The sequence below is a fragment of the Choloepus didactylus genome, chromosome 8 (assembly GCF_015220235.1).
Source record: "Choloepus didactylus isolate mChoDid1 chromosome 8, mChoDid1.pri, whole genome shotgun sequence".
Lineage (NCBI taxonomy): Eukaryota > Metazoa > Chordata > Mammalia > Pilosa > Megalonychidae > Choloepus > Choloepus didactylus.
In genome coordinates, this window is record NC_051314.1 from 85,823,151 (window position 1) to 85,845,113 (window position 21,963).

A 21,963-nucleotide genomic window follows, 5' to 3' on the forward strand; every position below is an offset into this window, starting at 1 on the left:
GCTGACTGATGCTGGCTCCAGTGCCTGTGATCTCACTTTTATTTCCTAAGTCATGTCAAATCCTTGAGAATCCAGACCCTGATTCACCCTTGAGGCACTCAGTTGTGTGTGGGCTGATGATTTCACCCCAATTTTTAGCTGGGGAGGGAAGCTGAAGCCAGAGTGGGCCAGAGACACACAGAAGAGGGTGGCAGCCCCCAGGGTACCCAGGTGTTCCCTGGAGCCCCTGTCCAGGGCTTCTCCCAGCCTGTCCAGTTGCTTTTTCTTCCTGCACCTCCATGTGCTTCCCCCAGCCTAGCTTAATGAGTGAGAGTCAAAGTAGCCCCTGGACACAGAGCCGAGCTGAGAGACCCTTGGATAGGAAAGCCTCCGGCCCAGCTTCACTCTCAGGGGCAATGACTCCTGCTCCTCCAGCCCACTCATTCCTTACCAGTGCTGTCTGCCTGACAGGAGACATATGAGAACACAAGCCACCAGGTGCACACCCTGCGGAGGCTCATTAAAGAGAAGGAAGAGGCCTTCCAGCACCGATGCCACTTGGAGCCAAGTGCCCGAGGCCTGGAATCAGTGGGTGGGGAGGCTCTGGCCAGGGTAGGCCCTGCAGAGCCAACTGAGGGCATGCTGCCCTCCGACCTGGACCTCCTAGCTCCGGTCCCGCCTCCCGAGGAGGCCCTACCTCTGCCTCCACCGCCAGCTCCTCCCTTGCCCCCTCCACCTCCTCCATTACCAGGTAACCAGGACACCTGGGGAGCTGGGCGGGCCAGAACAGGAACTGGTTAGCAGTGACTTCCTCAGGGAGAAGCTGGGAAAGCGGCATCATGTAAGGGCTGGGAGGATGGAGAACAAGGGAAAGAGGGTTGAGGGGGGCTTAAGCCACTAGAGGAGGGATGCCCAAGGTCAGGAGTGGGTCTGTTGCAAGGGTCATGAAGATGCTTCTCTGAATTCCTCTTAAGGTAGCCAAGGAGATGGCTTAGACCATAGCAGGAGAAATGGAGTCAGACTAGCAAGAACTGCCCCTGTGAGAGCTAGGACTCCTTAGAACAGCTTGACCAGAGAGTTCCCTGAGAGTCTTTAAGGACTGGTGGGGCAGGCAGAGGGGAGGGAAGCCTCTGAAGAATCTCTCAGCCCCTGGTGCCATCTCTTCTTTCCCCAGACAAGTGTCCCCCAGCCCCACCTCTCCCTGGTGCTGCTCCCTCTGTGGTGTTGACAGTGGGCCTGTCAGGTGAGTGTCTCCAGGGCCCAGGGCAGGGTGGTGGGTCTGGGGGAGCATGTTCTTGGCCCCTGCCTCACCAGTCCTCTCTCCAAACCAGCCATTCGCATCAAGAAGCCTATCAAGACCAAATTCCGGCTGCCTGTCTTCAACTGGACAGCGCTGAAACCCAACCAGATCAGTGGCACTGTCTTCAGTGAACTTGATGATGAGAAGATCTTGGAGGTGACAGGGCCTGGGATCCAGAAGGGGATCTTGGGGACTGGAAACCAGGTGGTCCCTTTTAGCCAGATCTCCTGGCTCTGGAAGAGCCCTGAATCTCAGGGTGGGGGCCATGAACCTGAGCTAGGCCACTGCAGGGCAGACTGCCAAGGGGTCTTCTAGTAGTATGAGGCAAAAGAATTTTCCCTTCTCTTCTACTCCTGCCAGGACCTGGACCTGGACAAATTTGAGGAACTGTTCAAGACGAAAGCCCAGGGCCCTGCCCTTGACCTCATCTGCTCCAAAAACAAAACAGCGCAAAAAGCTGCCAGCAAGGTGACCCTGTTGGAAGCCAATCGTGCCAAGAACCTGGCCATCACCCTCCGCAAGGCTGGCCGCTCGGCCGAGGAGATCTGCAGGGCCATCCACATGTGAGGCTCCCACTGACCTGGCCCCGGCCCCCAGCCAGCTGGCAGCCAAGCACTCCACCTAGGAACCTGGGCTTTCCTAGATTCCAGGGCATCTGGCAGAACTGCCTCATACCTCTGTTATTCACTGGCTTGGCCAGAACTTACTATGTCCGTGCTACATGCCAGGCACTGTGAAGGATTGGGGACTCACTCAAAGAGCTCCTCATCTAGTAGGAACAGTCCAGTAATACTGAGTGATAACCACCAAGATGGCAGAGGTACAGGCAGCTTTGGAGAACAGGGAGGGCCACATAGCTGGGCTTGGTGATCAAGAGAGGCTTCCCAGAGAAGCACTGTCTTGACTAGGACCTGAAGAAAGTGTGGGAGTTAGTCCAGCTCTGGGCCTGGAAGGAGAAGCATGGCACCCTGGGTACCTACAAGTGAATGTGGCTTTTGTGCAAGGAGAGTAGGAGAGACAAGGTAGAGTGTGGACTGGAGTCCTGCAGGCTGAGCTTCCTAAGCCACATTTAGGTGTTTGGACTTGACCCACATGCAGAAGGAAGAAACTGAAGGGTTTTAAAACAGGAGTGTGGAATGTTTCCCTGGGATGGTGGCTGGCGTTCTGACAGAAAAGACAGTGGGTCCTCTGCCTCTGGCTGTGTCCCATGCACACCCCCTTCTCCCCACCCGGTCCTTTCAGGAGCTGGAGGATAAAGGGATGAGGGCATAAGTGGGCAAATGTGAGACCTGAAGCAGCCCCTCCCTCCTACACAGGTTTGACCTACAGACTCTACCTGTGGACTTCGTGGAGTGCCTGATGCGCTTCCTGCCCACAGAGGCTGAGGTGAAGCTGCTGCGGCAGTACGAGCGGGAGCGGCAGCCCTTGGAGGAGCTGGCAGCCGAGGACCGCTTCATGCTGCTCTTCAGCAAGGTGGAGCGGCTGACCCAGCGAATGGCTGGCATGGCCTTCCTGGGCAACTTCCAAGACAATCTGCAGATGCTCACGCCGGTACAGCCCCTGCTCCCTGCACCCCCCCACCTGCTAGTTGCCCCATTGCCGCCCGGGCTTACTCAGCTGTACACCTTCCCTTCCAGCAACTCAATGCCATCATTGCAGCCTCCGCCTCAGTCAAGTCTTCACAGAAGCTGAAGCAGATGCTGGAGGTGGGGAGAGGTTGTGAGTGGGGTGCTGAGGGTTCCAGGAGCAGACCAAGGAGCCCCTTAGGGCTGGGGCCTGACCTGTCTCCCGTGCATCTTTTGCACAGATCATACTTGCACTGGGGAACTACATGAACAGCAGCAAGAGGGGAGCTGTGTATGGCTTCAAGCTCCAGAGCCTGGATCTGGTAAGACAGTAGGAGGCCAGAAGCCTGAGGGGCAGAGTCTGTGGGGCCAGAGTGCTCAGCCCCCTTACATGGCCCCTGGTCCCCATCAGTTGCTGGATACCAAGTCCACCGACCGGAAGATGACATTGCTGCATTTCATTGCCTTGACGGTGAAGGAGAAATACCCAGACCTGGCTAACTTCTGGCATGAGTTGCACTTTGTGGAGAAGGCTGCAGCAGGTGAGGCGAGCCTGCTCTCACATCTAGCCTGGGACAATCCCAGGAAGCCATGAGGACAGGGAACACTTGGGTCCATTTGTTTCTGGCTTTTGTAATAATCTTTCTGACCACTTCAAAGCTTTCCGCTGGGGCCATGGGCAGAGGCTACCCCAGAGGGAGCCTTCCTCTAGGCAGCAGGCCTGGCCCAGCCCTTCCCAGGTAGGTGTGGTGGGAGCAGGAACAGAAAGGGGAGCGGTAGCTCTTTACTCCTCCCTCCTTCAAGCTGGCCCCGGAGGCTCTGGGTTTCTCCATAATGTATGTGAAAGGCTCAGCAAAACCATCAAGCTCCTCTACAGACATAAAGTAGCTGTTATTTCTGCCTCACCTGCGAAAACTGGGGCAAGCCAGAGGTAGATACATTTTGGAGTCCAGCTGTCTCTCTGTCCTGTCTTCCTCTGCTACTTTATTCTCTGGGGTCACAAGCTCACAGCTGTTTTTCCATCTCTTGCCCGAGTCAGGCTTGAGCCCTGTAAGGGCCCAGGTAGCTTGGTGTGCTTTTTTCTGCATCCATAAGGGTGGCTCAGGAAGCAGGGGGCTGAGAACCTGAGTTAGCCATGGCCAAGGGGAAGGCCTGGGGTTGCTGTAGCCCTGGGCCAGTCTCAGCCAGGGCTCTGGTGACTACAGTGTCCCTGGAGAACGTGCTGCTAGATGTCAAGGAGCTGGGCCGGGGCATGGAGCTGATTCGGCGGGAGTGCAGCCTACATGACAACAGTGTCCTTCGGAACTTCCTCAGCACCAATGAAAGCAAACTGGACAAGCTCCAGCGAGATGCCAAGACGGCTGAGGCAAGCACAGGGTGGAAACCAGAGGAAGCAGCCAGGGCCAGGCACTGGGCATCTCTAGGTGGCCTTAGTTCTGGTTCTTTGGCATCAAAGGCGTTTTGTTAAGCAGCTGGCTGGGCAGGGGTGGTGGAGGAAGCAGGGCTTGAGGGCAGCAAGTTGCTACCTTCTGGATACATGTACTTGAGGGGGCTTTGGAGCCCCAGGTGTGTGTCCAGCTTGCAGCTCAGGGCTGTTGGCTTTCCTCCCTTTGCCCTGAGCTGTGTCCTGTGGGCTGCATGTTCCTGGTGTGGGAGCTGGGCTTCTCCCCAGCCAGGCTGACCCTCTGCCCACATTCCCCCCAGGAGGCCTACAACGCAGTTGTGCGTTACTTTGGTGAGAGTCCCAAGACCACTCCTCCTTCTGTATTCTTCCCTGTATTTGTCCGATTCATTCGTTCTTACAAGGTAAGCAAAATGGCTTTTAAAGAGGATTCTGGCTAAGAGAAAACTGGCTGGGGGAGCAGGACTGGGCTTCAAGTCTAGGCTTTTTCTGTCTCCTCCTGAATCCTAGAGGGAGTCATCTTAAGCTGGCCACAGTCCTCTTAGCTGTGAGCTGGTGGGCAGGGTGGGGGCCTGGCCCCTTCCTGTCATTGTTTGGGGCAGGAAGTGCCCCTCCAGAGGGTGGCCACCCGGAGTTAGTTGGTCCCACTGCCACCCACTCTCCACCCTCAGCATTAGCCCCTCCCCTCACAGCCTTGTGAGCCTGACCCCCACCCACCCGCCACGGTTCATAGGAAGCAGAACAAGAGAATGAAGCCCGCAAGAAGCAGGAGGAGGTAATGCGGGAGAAGCAGCTGGCTCAGGAAGCGAAGAAACTGGATGCCAAGGTGGGTGGGACTAAGAGCTGGGGCCTGGAGGAGGCAAAGGATTAGGAGTGGGTGGAGCAGAGAGCTAGAGAGGGCGAGGGAAACGAGCAGACAGACCACCCAGAGGGCCCGAGGGCTAGGATCCAAAGGGATGAGGAGACAAAGCTGCAAGTAAGGGGGTTGAGGCCTTGAGGGGGCTCCTGGGAAGGGGTGTGGGCTGGGTCTGCAGGGCAGTCATATTGCGGGCATCTTCAGACAGCATCTTGGGGCAGTAACCAGCCTGATATTAGGGTTTGATGATTCCTTTCTCCCTTCAAATGCCCGGCCCTAGACCCCATCCCAGCGGAACAAGTGGCAGCAGCAGGAGCTAATTGCAGAGCTGAGGCGGCGCCAGGCCAAGGAGCACCGGCCTGTTTATGAGGGGAAGGATGGTACCATCGAGGACATCATCACAGGTGGGGCCCTTTTCCCTCCCTGGGGCCTGGCTGTGGGGCCTAGCCCCCAAAGCCCAGCCCAACCCCACCAGCACCACCACCCCCTCCCATTGGGGTCTGACCACTGTTTCTCTTCCGGGCCACAGTGCTGAAGAGTGTCCCCTTCACGGCTCGTACTGCCAAGCGGGGCTCACGCTTCTTCTGCGATGCAGCCCACCATGACGAGTCAAACTGTTAACTCCCAGGGCTGGGGCCCCTGACAGGTACCAGGCACCACAGCTGCCCCCTCTGCATGACTTGGAACCATCCTCTGGCACCTCCTGGTGATGGAGACACATACTTCTCCCCTTGCATGCCCCATGCTCTGAGAAGCATGGCTAGTCCCCTGCATGTGCTGTCAGGAGCATGGTCTCTCTCCCACTAATGCTGTGGTGGCTTCTACTAAGACCCCAGGGGTAGGGAGTTGCCAGGCCAGAGTTGAGAGCTATGCCAGAGCAAGGCCCAGACCAAGGTTTCTGACTACTGAGGTGGAGAGGCCCTATTCTTGGGCCAGGGGATGTTTTGTCCTTGTTTCCTCTAGGGTTGCTTCCTCACAAGGGCTCTGGCAGTAGCTCCTCAGGGGCAATGAGATGTCCTTGATCGCTGTGTCTTGACATCCTAGCCTCTGGCTTGTGTTTTCTTACCTTGTTTCTGCCCAGTGGCCTCTAGTCACCACTCACCTGACTCTGAAGATGAAGGCCCCAGCAATTCCCTGACTAGCTCCTCGGGCCTCTCTAAGCTGCTCCATATCCAGATCACCCTCATGGCTGGCCGCTCCCTGCCCCTGCCTGTGGGGCTGCTCCTGAAGGCGCCATTCCTACAGAGGGTGGGCCTGGCCCAGTCTTCCTGCCCATTCATAGGCCTCTGTCTTTCCCACAGCCCTCAACTGCCAGCCCATCGTTGTTCACCACCAAGCCAGAACTGCTACACCGCCCAGTGGCCCCCCTCGGGCTCCAGGCCCCCACTGAGACCCTTTTGGGGGCAGAAGCACATCAACCCTCAGGGTCCTGCAAGTCTAACCAATGGATCTGGAATCTTAGGATCAGTCCAGGGCCCCACAGAAGGCTACGCTGCTATCTCAACCCAGCAACCACCCCAACTCTCAAGACTGGATCTCACACGCCACCACTGTGGGCACTGGGTCTTCAGAGGCCTGGAACTTCCCTGGTGCCTCCAGTACTGCACTTTGTTCCCAAAGGTTTTAACTTCATTTCCTGAAGTCACACAAGGTCAGCTTAGGGCTGGGAAAAACCAAGGCCCCTCTGACAAGAGCTCAGAGGGATGAAAGGAGAAAGCAAAGCAACTATCCCTCCTTTTTTCTCCTTCCTTTTTCCAGTCCTATGGTCAGATCTAGTCCTGTGCCCCTGCCAGTCTTAGATCATCTCCTACCAGGAGCAAGGCCCTCCTAAGGCTGGGCCCCACCCAGCTGGGCCCTGGTGATAAGGGGCAGGGGTAAGCTCACTGCCCTTATTCCTTGGTGCATTTCTGTCTAGGCTGACTCTGTCCTTGCTCACGGGTGGGGGTTTTCTCTGCGGCAGCTCCAGGATGTACAAACAGCAACCTCACCTTCTTTCCCCAGCTAGGTTGTCTTGGGGGATGGGTGGGCATAGTGGCCTTAGCTGAGCAGTTGCTAAGTTCCCTGCCAGTTCCTTCTCAGTCCCTGGAAGAGAGTGTAGGGGGCCAATCCTTTCTGTACATTTACCACCTCCCTTTTCTCTTGTACATAAACCCTAGACCTTCCTCTCAAAAAAGGCTTGAAGCATCAGGCCTGCCTTTGTTTCTGTTTTCTGAGTTTGGGGGGGCTAGGGTGACCATCAGCCTGACCTGAGCCATGGGAGGGGAAAGACTGGAAAAAGCTGCATCTGCTTCAGAGGCTGCGAACTCAGAAGCCCAGGGGAAGGGAAACCAGGCTGGGTGGGCTCCAGCCACACAAAGGGAGGCAGGGCTGCCTGAGACACTGGTGCCCTCTGCTGGGCATCCGCACACCTGTCCACCTGTCCCAGTAGCATATGGAGGAGACAAGAACCACTGGCCATGTTATAAATATTATTTAAAAAACAAAACAAAACACACGTATACTGGACCCCAGGGCTGGAGGAAGCAGTGGTGGAGCCCCAGGGCCAGGGCAGGCAGGAGCAGGCACTGATGCTGGAGGGTAAGGACCCTGCCCTCTGCCACCCAGGCTGTGTCCACCAGCCTGGCCCTCTTCCTTGGAGACCCCTTCTCTCACATTTTATCTACTGGCATCACCCACCCACACAGCATATACCACCAATTTCTGGTCTAGGGCTGAGGGCAAGAACTGCACTAGTTGTCCAGGAAGTGGGGGACCCTTGGACACCAAGAGCAACCTAGAGAGGTACCAACAATGGTGTGTCAGGGGTGGGGTGACTTGAGGAAAAGTGGACACAGACCAGATGAAGGAGCAGTCTGGGGGAGACAGTGAGTGTGACCTGGGAACCACAGCCTCACACAGACCGGGGCGGAGAGCAGCCCGCTGGGTCACTGGTGGTCATCCAGCTGCTGCAGGAGTGTCCGCCGACGCCTCTCCAGCTCAGCCTCGCTCAGCTCGCTTTCCGACGTGTCCCAGCCTGTCTGCTGGAGCACAGGCATGGCTGACCCAGGACCTCCACCGAGAGCCATGGAGGCACAGATAGAGTGTGGCCTGGCCTGGGCACCTGCTTCTCACCTTCTCTTTCTTGATTCCAAAGCCTGGGGAGCGGTTAGGGAGCTCTGCCCGCCGGATCTCCCTGTCCTTGTCTTGTTCTTGTTCTTTCTCATCGCTCTCCTTGCCAGCCTTCTCCTCAGGCTCTGTCTCACTCTCGGGACTGTTCTGTAAGAGCCCAGAGCCCACCTTTCAGTTCCTGTGAAGGAGGCTGGGTGGAACAGGCCTCACAAAATAGCAGGACCTTGGGTAGGACCTTCTCTACTCACCGACTTGTGTCTTCTCTTCTTATTTTTCTTTTTTGGTTTCTTGGCTTTCCGGAGGCCATGATCTAGAAACAGAAAATTCCCCAGTAAGTCTCAGCAGGAGAAGGGACAGCTCATTACTTTTCTCTGCCACGTATTAGAGAAACCCTCTGTTCCTTCTTCACCATTTCCAGCTTTAGTCTAATAGGAGCAGGACCCCATGGTCTGAGGCAGGAGGTTGAATAAGTTTGAGAAAAGTCCAATTTTCCTCTCTTCTCCCAGTTTCTTGCCTAGGCAGGGAGAGGAAGCTCTTCCTGCTCATCCAAAGGTTCAGCCTCCCCATCTGCTTTCCCTCAAGGAGGCCGGGCACACCGAGGGCCTCCTCTGGGCCTGGCCTACCACAGAACTCCTCCTTCCCCTTTGCTCCCAGCACTTCTGCAGGTGCCAGGCTCCTAGAAATTGCTTACCTAACCCAATGAGAAGGCGGGAGGATGGGGAGCCCCGTCCTCCAAGGACAGCACCCCCACTCTCAACCGAGTCAAGCGAGGAAGAGGGCTCAGAGCCAGACTCTGAGGGGTTCCGCCGCCTCCGCTTGGGGGGCCGGAGAGACGGTGGGGGCAGCTCCTCCTCTTCCGACTCAGAGCCCTGGGCAGATGAGGAGACACTGAGCACCTCAGCACTGTGTCAGCACAGAGGTTCTCTGGCCCCAGAAGCCCTTAAGTCTGAGAATTAGGGAGAGAGAGGAGGATCCAGGGCCAAAGAAATCCTCAAATTTCCCTCCAAGGGAGGTAATTAAGGGGAAAAATGAGAAAAGTGTTCATTCCCCAAAACATCTCAGCCTGGCCCGCCCATCCCTTCTATCCGCCAACTCACTGAGGGTGAGTGGGAACGCTTGCGATGGTGCTTCTTGCCCTTTTTGCCATGTTTTCGGCCTTTGGTGTGGAGGTGCTGGCATTCAGTCTGGCAGAGGCAGAGGGAGGGGTGAGGAAGGCACCAGGTTAGCTCCAGAAAGACCCTGCAACCTAAAACGTTGCTTTGCCTCCCCTACGTAGGCTAGAGGCCTCTAAGACCACCCCTTCCTTAGCTGGCTAGGGAATGGAGAACCTTGGGGGGGGGTGGCAGTGGGGGGTGAGAGGTCACTGGGGTCTCTCTTGAGCCTGCCTAGGGAATACAAGGGCTTATGATAGACCTGGAGAATAAGAAGCCCTGCCTCACCTCCAGCACCTGCAGGAACTCCCGGAAGAGTCGGATCCGCTCCGACTCCAGGGTGATCTGCTCAAAAGCTGAGTCGCACACAAAGCGCTCACGGACCTTGAACGGGGAGAGCACTGCTGATCAGACCAGCCCCAGCATGGCACGGACACAGCCACGAGCACAGGGCAGGGCTGGGGCAGAGGTAGAAAGGGAGCTGGAGCTGGCCCGGAGCTGTGTTTATGACTGGGATGGGCCCTCAGTGGTTGAGAAGTACCGCTGCCCTCGGGGTCGAGGGGGTGGTGTTTGGCGCCAGGCTGTGGTCCTGACCTCTTCCCAGGCAGTGCCCAGCTCCAGAGCAGGCACGGCCTGCCTCAGCATGCTTCGAAAGGCAGCTTCCCTGCGCCGCATCCTCCGGGCCTCCTCCTTCTCCCGCTCCCTCTCCCGTGCCTCTGCTTTCTCCAGCAGCTGAGGGCAGAAAGGACACAGAATGGGGTCACCTGAGAAGTGGGTACCCAGATACCTCAGGTAGGAAATTGGGGTCTGGGCTTTGACTATTATCCCCCCGAACTGGGGATAAAGTCACATCAGGATGGAAGAAGACACTGGACATGTGAGCTCATTGAGCCCCAGCTGTGACCTCGCCCTGCCCAGCCCTGCCTCCTCACACTATTGAAGGTCAGCTTGATGTTGCCTGCGTCCAGCGCAGCAGCCCTCTTGTCAAAGCTTATGATGTGGGCGAAGTCCTCAAAAGCTGTGTTCACCTCCACGCAGAAGCTCCGGTCCTGCGGGCAGAGCAGCACATGAAACACAGGGCACCACTACCCTGAGGCCCAAAGCTGGCCGCCAGACTACAGGAAGCTCAGGAAACCCCCTGCCTCCAGAAGAGATGCACAGAACAGGAGCACACTCGGAGACCAAGTTACCCAAGTCTTCACCGCCCAAGGATTAAGCCCCCCATGCCCACCCTTGGTTTGGATGCCTCCAGGCATAGGAAGCTAAGGGGGTTGGCTCAAGGGGGTGGGGAGACTGGGAGGATTCTCCATGACTTCACCCTTTTGCTTCTCCCTCCTTGACTGGAGATTGATGTCTGAGTTTCTCACAATTAGCTCTTTGTTTCTTTGCCTTAAAACTCTGGCCCCAGCTGGGCCCTCCTGCCACTCAGTACTGCTTCCCTGCATTCTCAGTCAACAGCTGCTCCAGGCTCCCACATGGGCCCTAACCTTGACCCACCTAAGCACCTTTTGGCTATATTATTTACTGAGTGCTTACTATATACCAGGTACCACACTAAGGGCTTCACACACACTACCTCATTCAATTCTCATATGTATCTAAACTTAACAACAGGTCCTATTATCCTCATTTTATGCCAGAGAAACAAATGTTCAGAGAAACCAGAGCACTTGCCAACGTCTCATAGCTAACACGTGGCTGAGTTAGAACTCTCCCCCATGTCTAACAGCAAAGCACCCCCTCCCCATCACTCACTCCTCAGAAGAAACAGAAGCCATTAGGTGTGCAACTCCCCAACAATATTAAAAACATCTCACGTTCTCCAATCACAATGTGCCAAGCTCTGTGCTTCTCCTCTATGCCTCACAACACCTCAATGAAGTGAAGACTTAGACAAGTGATCTGACTTGGTCCAAAATGATGCAAGGACCAAGTGGTAACCACTGGAGTTTGAAATCTGGCCCTCAAATGTAGACTTACCCGTTCACCTGGGGCACAGACCCAGGTTCCTTTTCCCTCCCTCCACACAGCATCCCTTCCCTGGCCAGCCTGCTGTCAAGGGCAGACTCTTCTCACTTTCCAAGAGTACCTCCTCAACCCATGCCCTCCAGCCTTTCTCTTCAGTCATGGCTACTCCCTTTGTCATTGGGAATTGAAAGCTTCAATCCCATCCTCTTCACTGGCTCCTCCCAACAAGCACAAACCTCACTGAATGAAACATCCTCCTTCCCATTCTGCTCCCACCTTCCTCAAGCTAACAACTTCTGCTGCTTTCCACTCGTTTCAAAATCTCTTGAAATGGAGCATAAGGAAAAGGAATAAACATTTATTGAGGCCCTACTATAAGCAAGACACTCCACAAATATTTTTAATTCTCACACGTAGCATGTAGATTATCCCTTTTACAAACAAGGAAGCCGTGGCTCATAGACATTCTGTCTGTAAGTTGCTAAGGTCTCAGAGCCAATAAATGGGATGACAGCCGGGAGTTATTTGATTCTAAAGCTTGTGTGGCCTTCTCCACCTGCTTCATGGACACTGTTCTCCAAAGGTTAGTCATGTCCTAATAGACAAATCCAAGGGCCTCTTCTCAGTCCTCACTAATCTGGTCCTCAGAGCCTCTGCTGCCCCATCTTCAACACTGCCCTCCCTGGGTACTCTCCTGTCTCTGACCTTTCTACCCTTTCTTGCACATGCATGTTCCTTTGTGAACACCACTTAGTTCTTTTTTACTACCCATTCCACACCATTCCACACCATTCCACACTCCCCAGCAATCTCATCATCCCCTGTCTCCCAATTTTCAGACCCACACTAGATGGGATATTTCATAGACATTTCAAACAGCAGATCCCAAGAGAATCCATTTCTTGCAAGCCCCTGCCCCACCCATGGGTCTCCCAGGCCCAGATCTTCCGTTTTCTGGTTGCTCTTTCCATTGTCCTATGGACGAGAAGCGCCATCATCTGCCTGGCTGGTGGATGGCCACAGGGGCTCCCGGGCTTGACTGGCCTCCATGGGCAGGAGCCCATAAGGTGCAGTGTCTCAAGAAGCTTCCTGGCTGGTGTGGAGAGTCAGGACTCAGTGAGGACAGGATCCTCAGGCCCATCAGCAGTACCTGCCACTCTTGGCTAGAAATTACTGTCCCATAAAATTTAGCCATCCCAGGCTTAGATATTTATACTCTATATGATTATCCTTTTAAAACATAGTATTTGTTGTATGTTTTATTCCTCTCTGCCCCAGGTTGCATTTGAGCATAATTCCCCAAACAGAATTCCTGTTTTCTCCAGACCTGCTCTTCCTGCTTGATCCTTACCAACAGTGTCATCATCCACCCACGCCGCTGCCAACTCTTCCTCTCCCTCAATTTCACAAAGCTATCAGATAATTCTACCTCTAAATGACTCTATCCCACTGATTTAAAAAAAAAAAACTTTTTTAACAGCAGATACATTTTTTAAATAAAACTCTTCTGTAGAACCTCAATTTATAAGAGATGAAGTAGAGCTATTGTACTTGAAAGCAAGGGAAGGGGTACAGAACACTCCCCTACACACACACAAACTCAAATCACACCCTCCCCTCCCCATTGCTTGTCCCAAGGCACCTCTGAGGGAACCTAAGGAGTCTCAGAACCACAGCTGGAGCACTCCTGCTCTTCCTCCCCATCTGCCATCCCCACTGCCTGGGCCTGAGCTCAGGTCTGGCTCACCTCCCACCTAGGTCACTGCGGTCTCCCACCTCATCTCCCTGCTCACCCTCTCCCACACCTCACTCAGCCTCTAGCATCCAGGGCTTCTTAGGGTTTTCTACCAAGTGTCCCCAACAGCAGAGGAGAGGTCTGGGAGTGAGTCGGAAGAGGATGACTCAAGCACAACAGTTACTTGAATTACTTGCCACTATCACTTTTGGTATCTTGTGGCTTCCAGAACTGTCCTCCTGCCACCACCAGCAGGACACCAGTACCCCAGTCTGAGGTACTGCTCAACACTGTCACCAGTGGCTTTCCTCAGACACCCACATGATCACATCATTCCCTGGCTCCCTGTTACAAGATCAAAATCCAAATTTCTTAGTTTTAGCATTCAAGGCATTTTATACCCACAGCCTCACTTCCAAACTGGGCATGCAGCTCCAGAGAAAAAGAAGCCATTGGACAATATGATACAGCTTACCTAACAGTGGGTAATTTCAAAATATTAAATTTATATTAAACAAGCAGAGACATAATATGGTATTAACATGCAAAACTTGCACAAATTTGTAAGGTAAAATATAAGACTTCAAAGAAATGTGTGTGCAGTGGGACGCTGCTAGCTATGTTCCCAGGCCGCTCTCACTCTGGTACCAATTTACTCTCCTCTGTAATTAGGTGTAATTTTGTGGAAAACTCCCCATTTTCCAGAGAAGAAAACTGAGGCTCAGAAACCAAAGTCACATAACTAGTTAAGTGGTTAATCTGGACTTTTACCCCAGGCAGTCTGGCTCCAGAGTCTTGCTCCTAAGCACTGTGCTACACTGTCCCATCAAAGGCATTAGAATTGTTCTTCACTTCCACAGAGAAACATGCTTTTTCCTTGTTTTTTTCTTTTGGAAAAAAAAAAACAAAACAACTCTCCTAGACCATCACTCGCTTACTTACTTTTCCACCTTGGACAGACATGGATATTGAGAACTACTTCTCCAATACAAGAAAAGCGACAGTGCAGGCATGATGGTAAATGGCAGCCGACACTCGCTTCAGTGTCAGGGAGTAAACAGAGTGGTGAGGGTAAGGACAATGTGCCTCTTCTAATGGGATTGACAGCTCAGCTGGAGTCCAGGGAATACCTTAGAAAACCTGCCCAGTGCTGCCAGATGATCAAAATTTTCAAGTTAAAAATTTTTATATGAAATCTCCTGATTTAAAAAATGGCAGCAAAGAATTCCCGATTAGAACACTATGCAGGTCAGAAAGAACATGTGTGCGGGCTACCAGTTTACAATTAGCTGTTCTTCTTGGTCCTCAGACTCACCACACACCTTCCATCCCTTGTCTTTACTCCTGTGGGACCCTAGGCCCCGAATGCTCCACAGTCTTCCACCTCCTCGTTCTTAAAAGTGCAAGCAGTTCAAACACCAATTCCAATTCCTGTTTCTGTCATAACACTTGCCCCTCTGTATGACAATGTTCATGTCTGTCTTCCCATTGGACTATGAACTTCTTACAGGGAAAAACTGTGTCATTCATTTCTGTATCCCTAGTGCACGTGGAAGATCACAGTAGGAACCTGCTGAACTGAGCTCCAAGGCTCCTGCAAAACAGGATTCACCAGGGAGTCCTGCCCGGGAGCATGCCCTGCACCCAGCCTGCATCCATCCATTACCCAAGCCTCCTCACCTTAAGGATGTCTTTAATGATCTTCTTCTCATCATGGAATCGTGCCTTCAACTCCTCCACATAGAACTTGAACAAGTCCAGAGGGGTGGAGCCTGTGGGGGAGGGAGGGAAGGGGGCCTGGCGGGCGGCAGCTTCCCAAGGCCAGGGGGTGGGGCCAAGGACAGGACCAGGGAGTGGGGGTGCAGAGAGGTCGGCCGGCGGAGCAGGAAGCCAGGCCAGAGAAGGGGAGGCCTGGCTGCCTTACCCGGCTGGCCCAGCATATTGGCAAAGCGGACATCAGTGCTGACCGCTGGGTACAGCTCCATCCAAGTGGACATAGAGTGCAGCTGCCCTGTCTCGTGCAGCTCGTCCAGGAAGGTCTGAGCAGGGAAAGGTCAGTTATAAGGAGAGTGAGACAGGGAGAAAGGCAGAACCAAAGACTGGGGAGGAAAAGAGGTGCTGACAGAGGGAGAGGCAGGGGCAATCCAGAAGAGGAAAAGCAGGCAAGGGAGGAAGAGATGAAGAGATACAGATGGGGAGGCAAAGAGCAATCTGGAAGGAGAGAATGTCATATACAGAAAGGGACAGGCCAAAGAAAGCCAGCCTGGAAGGCAAAGAAACATAAACCTGCCTATGACACAAACTTCCCCATTACTCGGCTTCATTTTTCTGATGGGTTACAGCTACTTTCTACCACCACCACAATTGCCATGCCTCCCAAGCTGGAGGATAAGCTACATGTGTGTGAGTCTCCACACCAAAAGGAAATAAACCTGGCCTACTTGCCAGGCCATGCCTTTAGGGTGCTCTCTGCTGGTAGTTTCTGGGTGGTGCAGAAATCTACTTTCCCTAGAGGTCCTGAATAGAGAGGATAGGAAGAGCAGGAACAGAACTGCAGGCAGAGGGAGCCCTCATGTTGCTTGGAGAGGGCGAGGCATAAACAAAACAGACCATCTGGCCAGGCAGGATGCAGGGCATGGGTGAAGAGGCTGTGGCCTGGGGCAGAAATGAGCTCCTATTCAGAAGGGCAGAGAAGGTACCTGGAAGGCCTCCCGGTTCTTGCGCTGCTGGCGCCGCTCCCGAAGCCGGGCCCGCTCCCGCTCCTCCTCCTCTTCTTTCTCCAAAGCTCGAATGTGCTCCTCAAAGCAGATCAGTGCATCTTCCTTGTCCATGTCTACCACAGGGAGAAGGCTTAGCAGGCACCACACCAGCGGGAACCCTCATATCCCAGCAGCCCCTGTGCTCCAAGGATGCTACTTCCATAGATGCTGGGGACACCCAGCGTGGGTGGGGCAAAGGGGAAGGGGGCTCTGGTGGAGAGGCCACTGGATTAGGGTGCTTCTTAGGGAGGGTCTTTAACTGTACGAGAAAAAAATTGGCAAGTATTCAGCTCTTGCAAATTCAGTTACTGGAAGCTACTGTATGAAGTCAGTTATCTTAGGGCCTAAGGTGTCATGCCTTATGGAACAAGAAATCAATCAAGCTTTGATGCAACTTTAGATTGTGGATTTCTGATATTGCTGGTGATTATAGGCAATATACACATGGGACCAGAGAAGGCCCACAGTGCTATGACAAATTAAGACCATATTCACATGACCTACAAAAACCATCATCATCATCATCTCTGGGACTTCTGATTCCTATCCCAGAGCTCTTCCTCCTAGTCCAGGTCAACAGTGGAACCTGGGTGTGGGGGGAGGTGTGGGTGTGGAAATATTCTGGAATTCCAAGAGTCCAGAGAGGGGCAGGGGCTGAGTGAGTGCTGGGGGACCCCTGGGATGGGCAGGAGGTGCAGGGGAGTGTGCATGAGGCACGGTCTGGGGTCCCAGATCAGTGAAGAAAGAGGTAGGGACAGGTAAGAGTTGAGACCCAGGCTTACTCTGTAGCTGATGGTCCTGGGCAAAGCTGGGGTTATCCATGAGGTACTGCTGGGCCTGGGACCATGTGGTTTGGAAGTTGACACTACTCATCCCATCCAGGATGCTCTTCAGGGCCTGGATGTTACGGCGCCGCAGCTGCTTGGCCTGTTCCTGGGGAGTCACAGGATCAGGGTGAGGCAGGGCAGGCTAGAGCTACTCAAGTAGGCCTGGGCAGAGGAGGATTTGGGAAAAGCAGGGCAGGGTGGGCACCCTGGCAGAAAAACCAGACTCAAGACTTCTACGTCCATGGAAAGGGGAGAGAACGCAGTTTACAGACCAACCCTAAGAACCTCCTTCCTGCCCTTCCACGCCCAGGGTTGTGGGCCCAGAGCAGAAATGGGAGGTTCTGCAGTGTGGACATAGGCAAATGCTACACCAGCTTCCAAGATGGGGGTAGAGAGAATGACCAGGGACCATAACAAGACAGGTTTTCTCTCTATGGATTAGTCTGGGGCTGAAGGATTTGGCCAGTGACTGTTACCTTCTCCTTCTTGGCCAGGAAGAAGAGGACATCATCATAAACCTCTTTTCGATCCCTCTCAGGGACCACAGCCCAGACCTCTAGCTCCCCGAAGGTCTGCTCTGCCCTCCTGTGGAGCACACAGGCTGTGAGTCAGCAGGCACAGATCAGAAGAACCCGGGCCCCACCCGGCCCGGCCCCTGACCGGTAGCGGGTGGTGGAGGTCATGCGCTCATGCTGCTCCAGGAAATGCTGCAGTGTCTGCTTGGCCTCCTTGGCCCTTAGCCGGGCCTCCTCCTTCTCCTCCTTCTCCCGCTGCGCCTTGTAGGCATTGAATGCCTGCTTTTTCTCACTCAGTTTGGGCAAGGCACTGGAGTGGAGAAGGTGGGAGTAGGGTAAGGATAGAGAAGGAGTCAGCCTAAACCACCCTACACAGCCCACAAAGTAGGGTCATGGAACACCGGGGATGGGTGCCCACAAAGCTGAGTGTGGGCTCCATGCCTGGGGCTGCTCCAAGGGCCGGGAAGCAAGACCAATTTCTGGGATGTAGGTAGGGATGAGAGTGAGCTAGTGAGGGAAAAGATGTGGCTCCAAGACAATGCTAAAACTGGGCCGTTTTTCTTTGGGGTTCTCAGGTCACAGTCAGGCCCCTGCCCTATCTACCCCCCCCTTTCCCCAATTAATTTAATTCAATTCACTTCAACTCAATTCAATTCAACAAGCATTTATTGAATGTCTCATATCAGATACTTTGCCCCTTCCTTCTCCTGAAGACCCCCAGCTTCTTTCTCTTGCACCCCCCCCCCCCAGGCTATTACTTTTCTAAAGCTGGCCCCCTTGGGGACCTGAGTATTGAGCTGGGGTTTCTTGGAAAGCCCCTGACCCAGATGCTCTCATGAACAAGATAGGAAGGGCCTGGATCCCTCTGCCCAGGCCTACCTGTAGCGGGGGTCGGTGACCACCATCTTCATGGCCTGTTCCCACGAGGCATTGGAGGGGACAGCCTGGAATAGAGCAGGCGGATATCATAGGGCCTGCTCACCTTCAGCCCCCTCCAGGCCTTTCCTGGGGGCCCCACCCCCAGCACCTTGTCCCTCAGCAGCTCCTTGAATGCTTGCTTTGCCTTCTCTCGGTTGCTCCAACTGAAGCCAGTCCTCTCTGGTTCTGGCTTTGATTCCTCCTCATCCTGCTGTGGTGGCTGATGCTGCCCAGCAGAACTAGGGGGCAGAGGGGACTCAGCCATAGGATACCCCAGCTCCCACAGTTTCCGGTGCCCTGTGCCCTCAGCAACACACCCTTCCTCCATGCTCCCCAGGGCAGTCTTCTGCTGCCCTTCAGAGGTCACACCCAGATCTTCATACCCCTCCCAAGAAGCCCTGGCAGGGGTCAAGGGTTGAACCAAGATGAGGGCATGGGAGCCAAAGGCCAGCATCTGGGATGCCACAGGGGGCAGCCCTCACCTGCTGGGGCCCTCCTCCGGCTGCTGCAGGATCCCCTGCTCCAGGGCCTGGGCAGCCTCTGACACATCACAATCTTCACTTCCACCTGGCTCAGGTTCCAGGAGGCCCATGGGCACTGGGGTGGGACCAGGAGGCACAGGCGGGGGGTCAAGCTGTGGCTGAGGAGGCTGTGGCTGTAGTGTCTGTGGCTGCTGCTGCTGTTTCCTACAGATGAACCAGTAGGACAGGGCCCAAGAACACAGCAGGGAAAGAGGAAGTCAGGAGTTGGTTCGTCTCTCCATCCTGGGAAGGATGGGGTGAGAGCAGACCACTTGGCAAGGAGACTGAGCTCACTCTTCCTCCCGTGGAGTGGGTAAATGGGGAGAGACAGTCTACACCCCCTCCCAAGGTGACCCCAAGTCTGGATGTTTAGGTGGGAAGGTGGGTGAGTCACTCACCCTGCAGTCTCTTGTTTGACTAGAGCTGCAATGGGAGAAGACAGTATGGTCAGTTCAGGATGGCAAGGGCCTCCCACAGGAACCCTTGCCCAGGCCCACCCCATTCATACCCCCAGAACCCCTCACCCTCCAGGTCATCCAGGTCCTTGGGCCGGGTCCAGCGGGACTCCTTACTCTGGTTGTTATAGTAGTAGAGTTTGCCTGTATCTGACTTGTATTCTTTCCAGGGACACTGGGACAGAAGCAGCTGCAAGAAGATAGGTCAGAGGACATCAGCAGGCTGGGCATGTTCTCCAGCTACAGTTGGGGGACAGAGGGGGAACCAGCAGGTAGAGGCCACAGGAGTCTTTAGCTATCACCTGACCTGGCTCAACCTGGAGGAAGATGGACTTCCTGAGATCCTAGGGAGACCTTTCCAGGGAGACTGGGGTTGGTCAGGGATCTTGGGATCAGAGGAACCATAATTAATGTGTATCATTAGAGACTCAGGGGAGGCCAAGGACTTGGAAGGGTCAGGGCAGTTGAAAGGAAAGGCCAGAAAGCTCTGCTCAGGACCTCCGCCTTGGACTTGAGCACGCTGGGCTTCTCCCACACGGACTGCTTGTTGTCAGCATTGTAGTAGTAGATGCGCCCATCAGGGGCCACATGCTCACTCCATAGGGCCCTCGGGGGGGGGGGGCACAGAATGGTGGTCAAGGTCCCTCTCCCAAAGCCTCACCTCCTCACCCAAGACTTTATCATCAGCCCCCCGCTTTCAGCCTTTTTACCCAGGGACCCCTGAGTTGGAAGAACTTACTGGAGGACCTGTCCCAGCCACAGCAGCTAGAAAAGAAACCAGAGGAAACATCTTAAGTCCTTGCTCCAACCCACATCTCATCCCCACCTATTCCTCCCTTATTCCATCCCCAATAAACATCCCCTATTCCCATCAACATCCCAGGCTCCCTGGCATCCCAACAAGCATGATCCAGGGTGGGTTCCAGTCCATGGCTCCCTCTCCCCTGAATCCCCCCCCAACCTCCGAGCCTGGGGGGAGCAGACCCCCAGAAGACTCACAGCTGGCGGTGTCCGCACCCGGAGCCGTCTGCCGAAGAAAGAGGAGGGGGAAGGGTTGGGGCCAAGCCCAGTGGCCCCCAGGACCCAGGCCATGGGGGATGGAGAAGCAGGCCAGGCCAGGATTCAATGTCCTGGCTCCCAGGGATCTCTGCTCCCTAACAGACTTCCTCCACCCTCCAGGGTTGTGGCTCTAAGATCCCAGTGGGAAATCACACAGCATCTCCTTTCTTCGCTTTCCTCAAATGAGAGCTATTGTTGAGGCCATCTCTTCCACAGTGGATGGCAAATTCTACATTCTACCCAGACGCTACACCGAGCAACAGCACAAGAAGGTACAGCAAGATCCCCAGGTACTACTGCCTCCTCCAGAGACAAAGATGATGTAGGAAAAGGGACTATATTCATGTGTCCACAGTGCACATTCCTGTGAGGGTATGGAATGTGTGGGAAGAGTATGTTCCTAAGACAGCTGGGCATAAACAGCGGGGTAACAAGAGAGAATGTATATGACTTTGAGGCTGAGCAATTAGAGAAGCTGAGTACATGGCTGGAGAAGAGGAGTTGAGGCAGGGGAAGTGCTGGAGACCAGGGTGGATAAGATGAGAAGAGAGAAAGAACAGAGACCATATCCCCTGTACTCCAAGTCGGACCCACAGGGCTGCAGGGCGGGACCTGCATCCTGCCGACCTCTAGTGCTTACCGCTGCGGTGACAGGCACCGCTGGCATCAGCATTCCTGGCATCATGGGAGGTACCATTCCTGGTATCTATGGATACAAAGAAGACAAAAACCAGCTACCGAGGTCAGGGCAGGCACCGCCTAGGCAGGGCCCTGTGCGTCAGGGTGCCCCAAGGGGTCCTGAGAGATCACTTTGGAGCCATGACCCTCACTTGATCCCCCTAAGGCAATCCTCAGGTTCCAGGCTCTCAGCCTAGCCTGAGAGTTTTCCCAGTCATTCAAATTCATATGAACCTGGCCCAAAGCTCCCCCACCCCACCTGAGTTTCTGAAGCCCAGATGCCCAATCTCATCTTCACCCTCAGATAAACTGGCAGGGGTTTCTGAGGCCCCCAGTGGAGGGGAGAGGATTACCTGTGTGAGCGGAGGTGGCGCCCCCATTGGTGGAAGCATTGGGGGCATGATGCCAGGAGGCATGGGAGGGATGGCTGGTGGTCTCTGACTCATGGGGGGTAGCCCCATCGGAGGAAAGGGTGGGGGGATCCCTGGAGGGGGCATCTGGAAATGAGGAAGGGAAGAGACACTGAGCAGAGACAACAATGCCTTAGATCTGTCAGGAAATATCCACCTGTCTCCCGCACCCTCCCTCCACCCTAGCTCTGAGGCGGCTCAGAGGCTTTAGGTTGAGAAGCACAGGGCATAAAACCCTCCTCACTACTGGGAAAGACATAACAGGGAGAGTCCTTTAGTTCTAACAGGCAAGCACGCAGCTTCTTGAAAGGTGGGGAGGGAAGAGGGAAAGAAAGGACTAGAAGGCTAGAAGGCTCTATGTCCTCAGCAACTCTCCCCAAACAGGCCCTTTCAGATGAAGGGGAGAAGGCAGGTGTCCAGGCACCCAAACTGCCCAGTCCCCTGCTGCCCATGCCTTTTTTTCCAATTTGATGACCACCAATGCTATTCCAGCCTGACTTCTGTGGCATATTTAAAGAGCAAAGATAAGGAGCAGTGAAAGAGACAGACCCACCCTCCCCTCACACTAATGGGGTCTTCCCCCTTCCATTTCTCTTACACCCATTGTGTCTCAAGGACAAAAAGGTAAAGGGGGAGTTGTCAACCTTACGGTCTGAGAGCTTGAAAGCAGCTCTCCCCACCCCAATACCCAGGCAAAACCATCCCTCTTCCACAGGCAGCAGAAGAGGGCATTGCATGAAAACCGTGCTGGCGATGC

At 54.4% G+C, this 21,963-nt stretch overlaps 2 protein-coding genes across 14 annotated transcripts in view; one reads left to right on the forward strand and one right to left on the reverse strand.

Annotated features, from left to right (window-relative positions):
• The window catches only part of FMNL3 (formin like 3), a 51,263-nt gene extending 43,974 nt beyond the window's left edge, over positions 1-7,289 (forward strand). For 2 of the 4 annotated variants that reach the window (XM_037846963.1, XM_037846965.1), the window contains 14 exons: positions 451-730; positions 1,154-1,222; positions 1,311-1,435; positions 1,640-1,842; positions 2,596-2,830; positions 2,917-2,985; positions 3,087-3,167; positions 3,257-3,386; positions 4,050-4,210; positions 4,549-4,650; positions 4,980-5,072; positions 5,383-5,506; positions 5,632-5,748; positions 6,404-7,289. In XM_037846963.1, coding sequence (XP_037702891.1) covers positions 451-730; positions 1,154-1,222; positions 1,311-1,435; positions 1,640-1,842; positions 2,596-2,830; positions 2,917-2,985; positions 3,087-3,167; positions 3,257-3,386; positions 4,050-4,210; positions 4,549-4,650; positions 4,980-5,072; positions 5,383-5,506; positions 5,632-5,723 — 1,764 coding nt within the window. In that variant the 3' untranslated portion in view covers positions 5,724-5,748; positions 6,404-7,289. The remainder of the gene's footprint in view (positions 1-450; positions 731-1,153; positions 1,223-1,310; positions 1,436-1,639; positions 1,843-2,595; positions 2,831-2,916; positions 2,986-3,086; positions 3,168-3,256; positions 3,387-4,049; positions 4,211-4,548; positions 4,651-4,979; positions 5,073-5,382; positions 5,507-5,631; positions 5,749-6,403) is intronic. The other 2 variants (XM_037846964.1, XM_037846966.1) reach the window with 2 other exon arrangements.
• A 267-nt stretch (positions 7,290-7,556) lies between these two features.
• PRPF40B (pre-mRNA processing factor 40 homolog B) overlaps positions 7,557-21,963 on the reverse strand; it is an 83,920-nt gene continuing 69,513 nt past the window's right edge. For 4 of the 10 annotated variants that reach the window (XM_037846967.1, XM_037846971.1, XM_037846969.1 and 1 more), the window contains 23 exons: positions 21,150-21,293; positions 20,759-20,824; positions 20,059-20,086; positions 19,799-19,824; positions 19,558-19,668; positions 19,129-19,249; positions 19,003-19,027; positions 18,566-18,769; positions 18,193-18,322; positions 18,045-18,109; positions 17,311-17,475; positions 17,127-17,235; positions 16,606-16,756; positions 15,764-15,897; positions 14,989-15,103; positions 14,745-14,836; positions 10,294-10,410; positions 9,956-10,093; positions 9,650-9,745; positions 9,308-9,394; positions 8,902-9,079; positions 8,459-8,520; positions 7,557-8,357 (listed from right to left, as the gene is read on the reverse strand). In XM_037846967.1, the coding sequence (XP_037702895.1) occupies positions 8,079-8,357; positions 8,459-8,520; positions 8,902-9,079; positions 9,308-9,394; positions 9,650-9,745; positions 9,956-10,093; positions 10,294-10,410; positions 14,745-14,836; positions 14,989-15,103; positions 15,764-15,897; positions 16,606-16,756; positions 17,127-17,235; positions 17,311-17,475; positions 18,045-18,109; positions 18,193-18,322; positions 18,566-18,769; positions 19,003-19,027; positions 19,129-19,249; positions 19,558-19,668; positions 19,799-19,824; positions 20,059-20,086; positions 20,759-20,824; positions 21,150-21,293 (2,643 nt within the window). In that variant the 3' untranslated portion in view covers positions 7,557-8,078. Of the gene's footprint in view, positions 8,358-8,458; positions 8,521-8,901; positions 9,080-9,307; positions 9,395-9,649; positions 9,746-9,955; positions 10,094-10,293; positions 10,411-14,744; positions 14,837-14,988; positions 15,104-15,763; positions 15,898-16,605; positions 16,757-17,126; positions 17,236-17,310; positions 17,476-18,044; positions 18,110-18,192; positions 18,323-18,565; positions 18,770-19,002; positions 19,028-19,128; positions 19,250-19,366; positions 19,669-19,798; positions 19,825-20,058; positions 20,087-20,758; positions 20,825-21,149; positions 21,294-21,963 lie in introns of those variants that run through there. The other 6 variants (XM_037846973.1, XM_037846972.1, XM_037846974.1 and 3 more) reach the window with 6 other exon arrangements.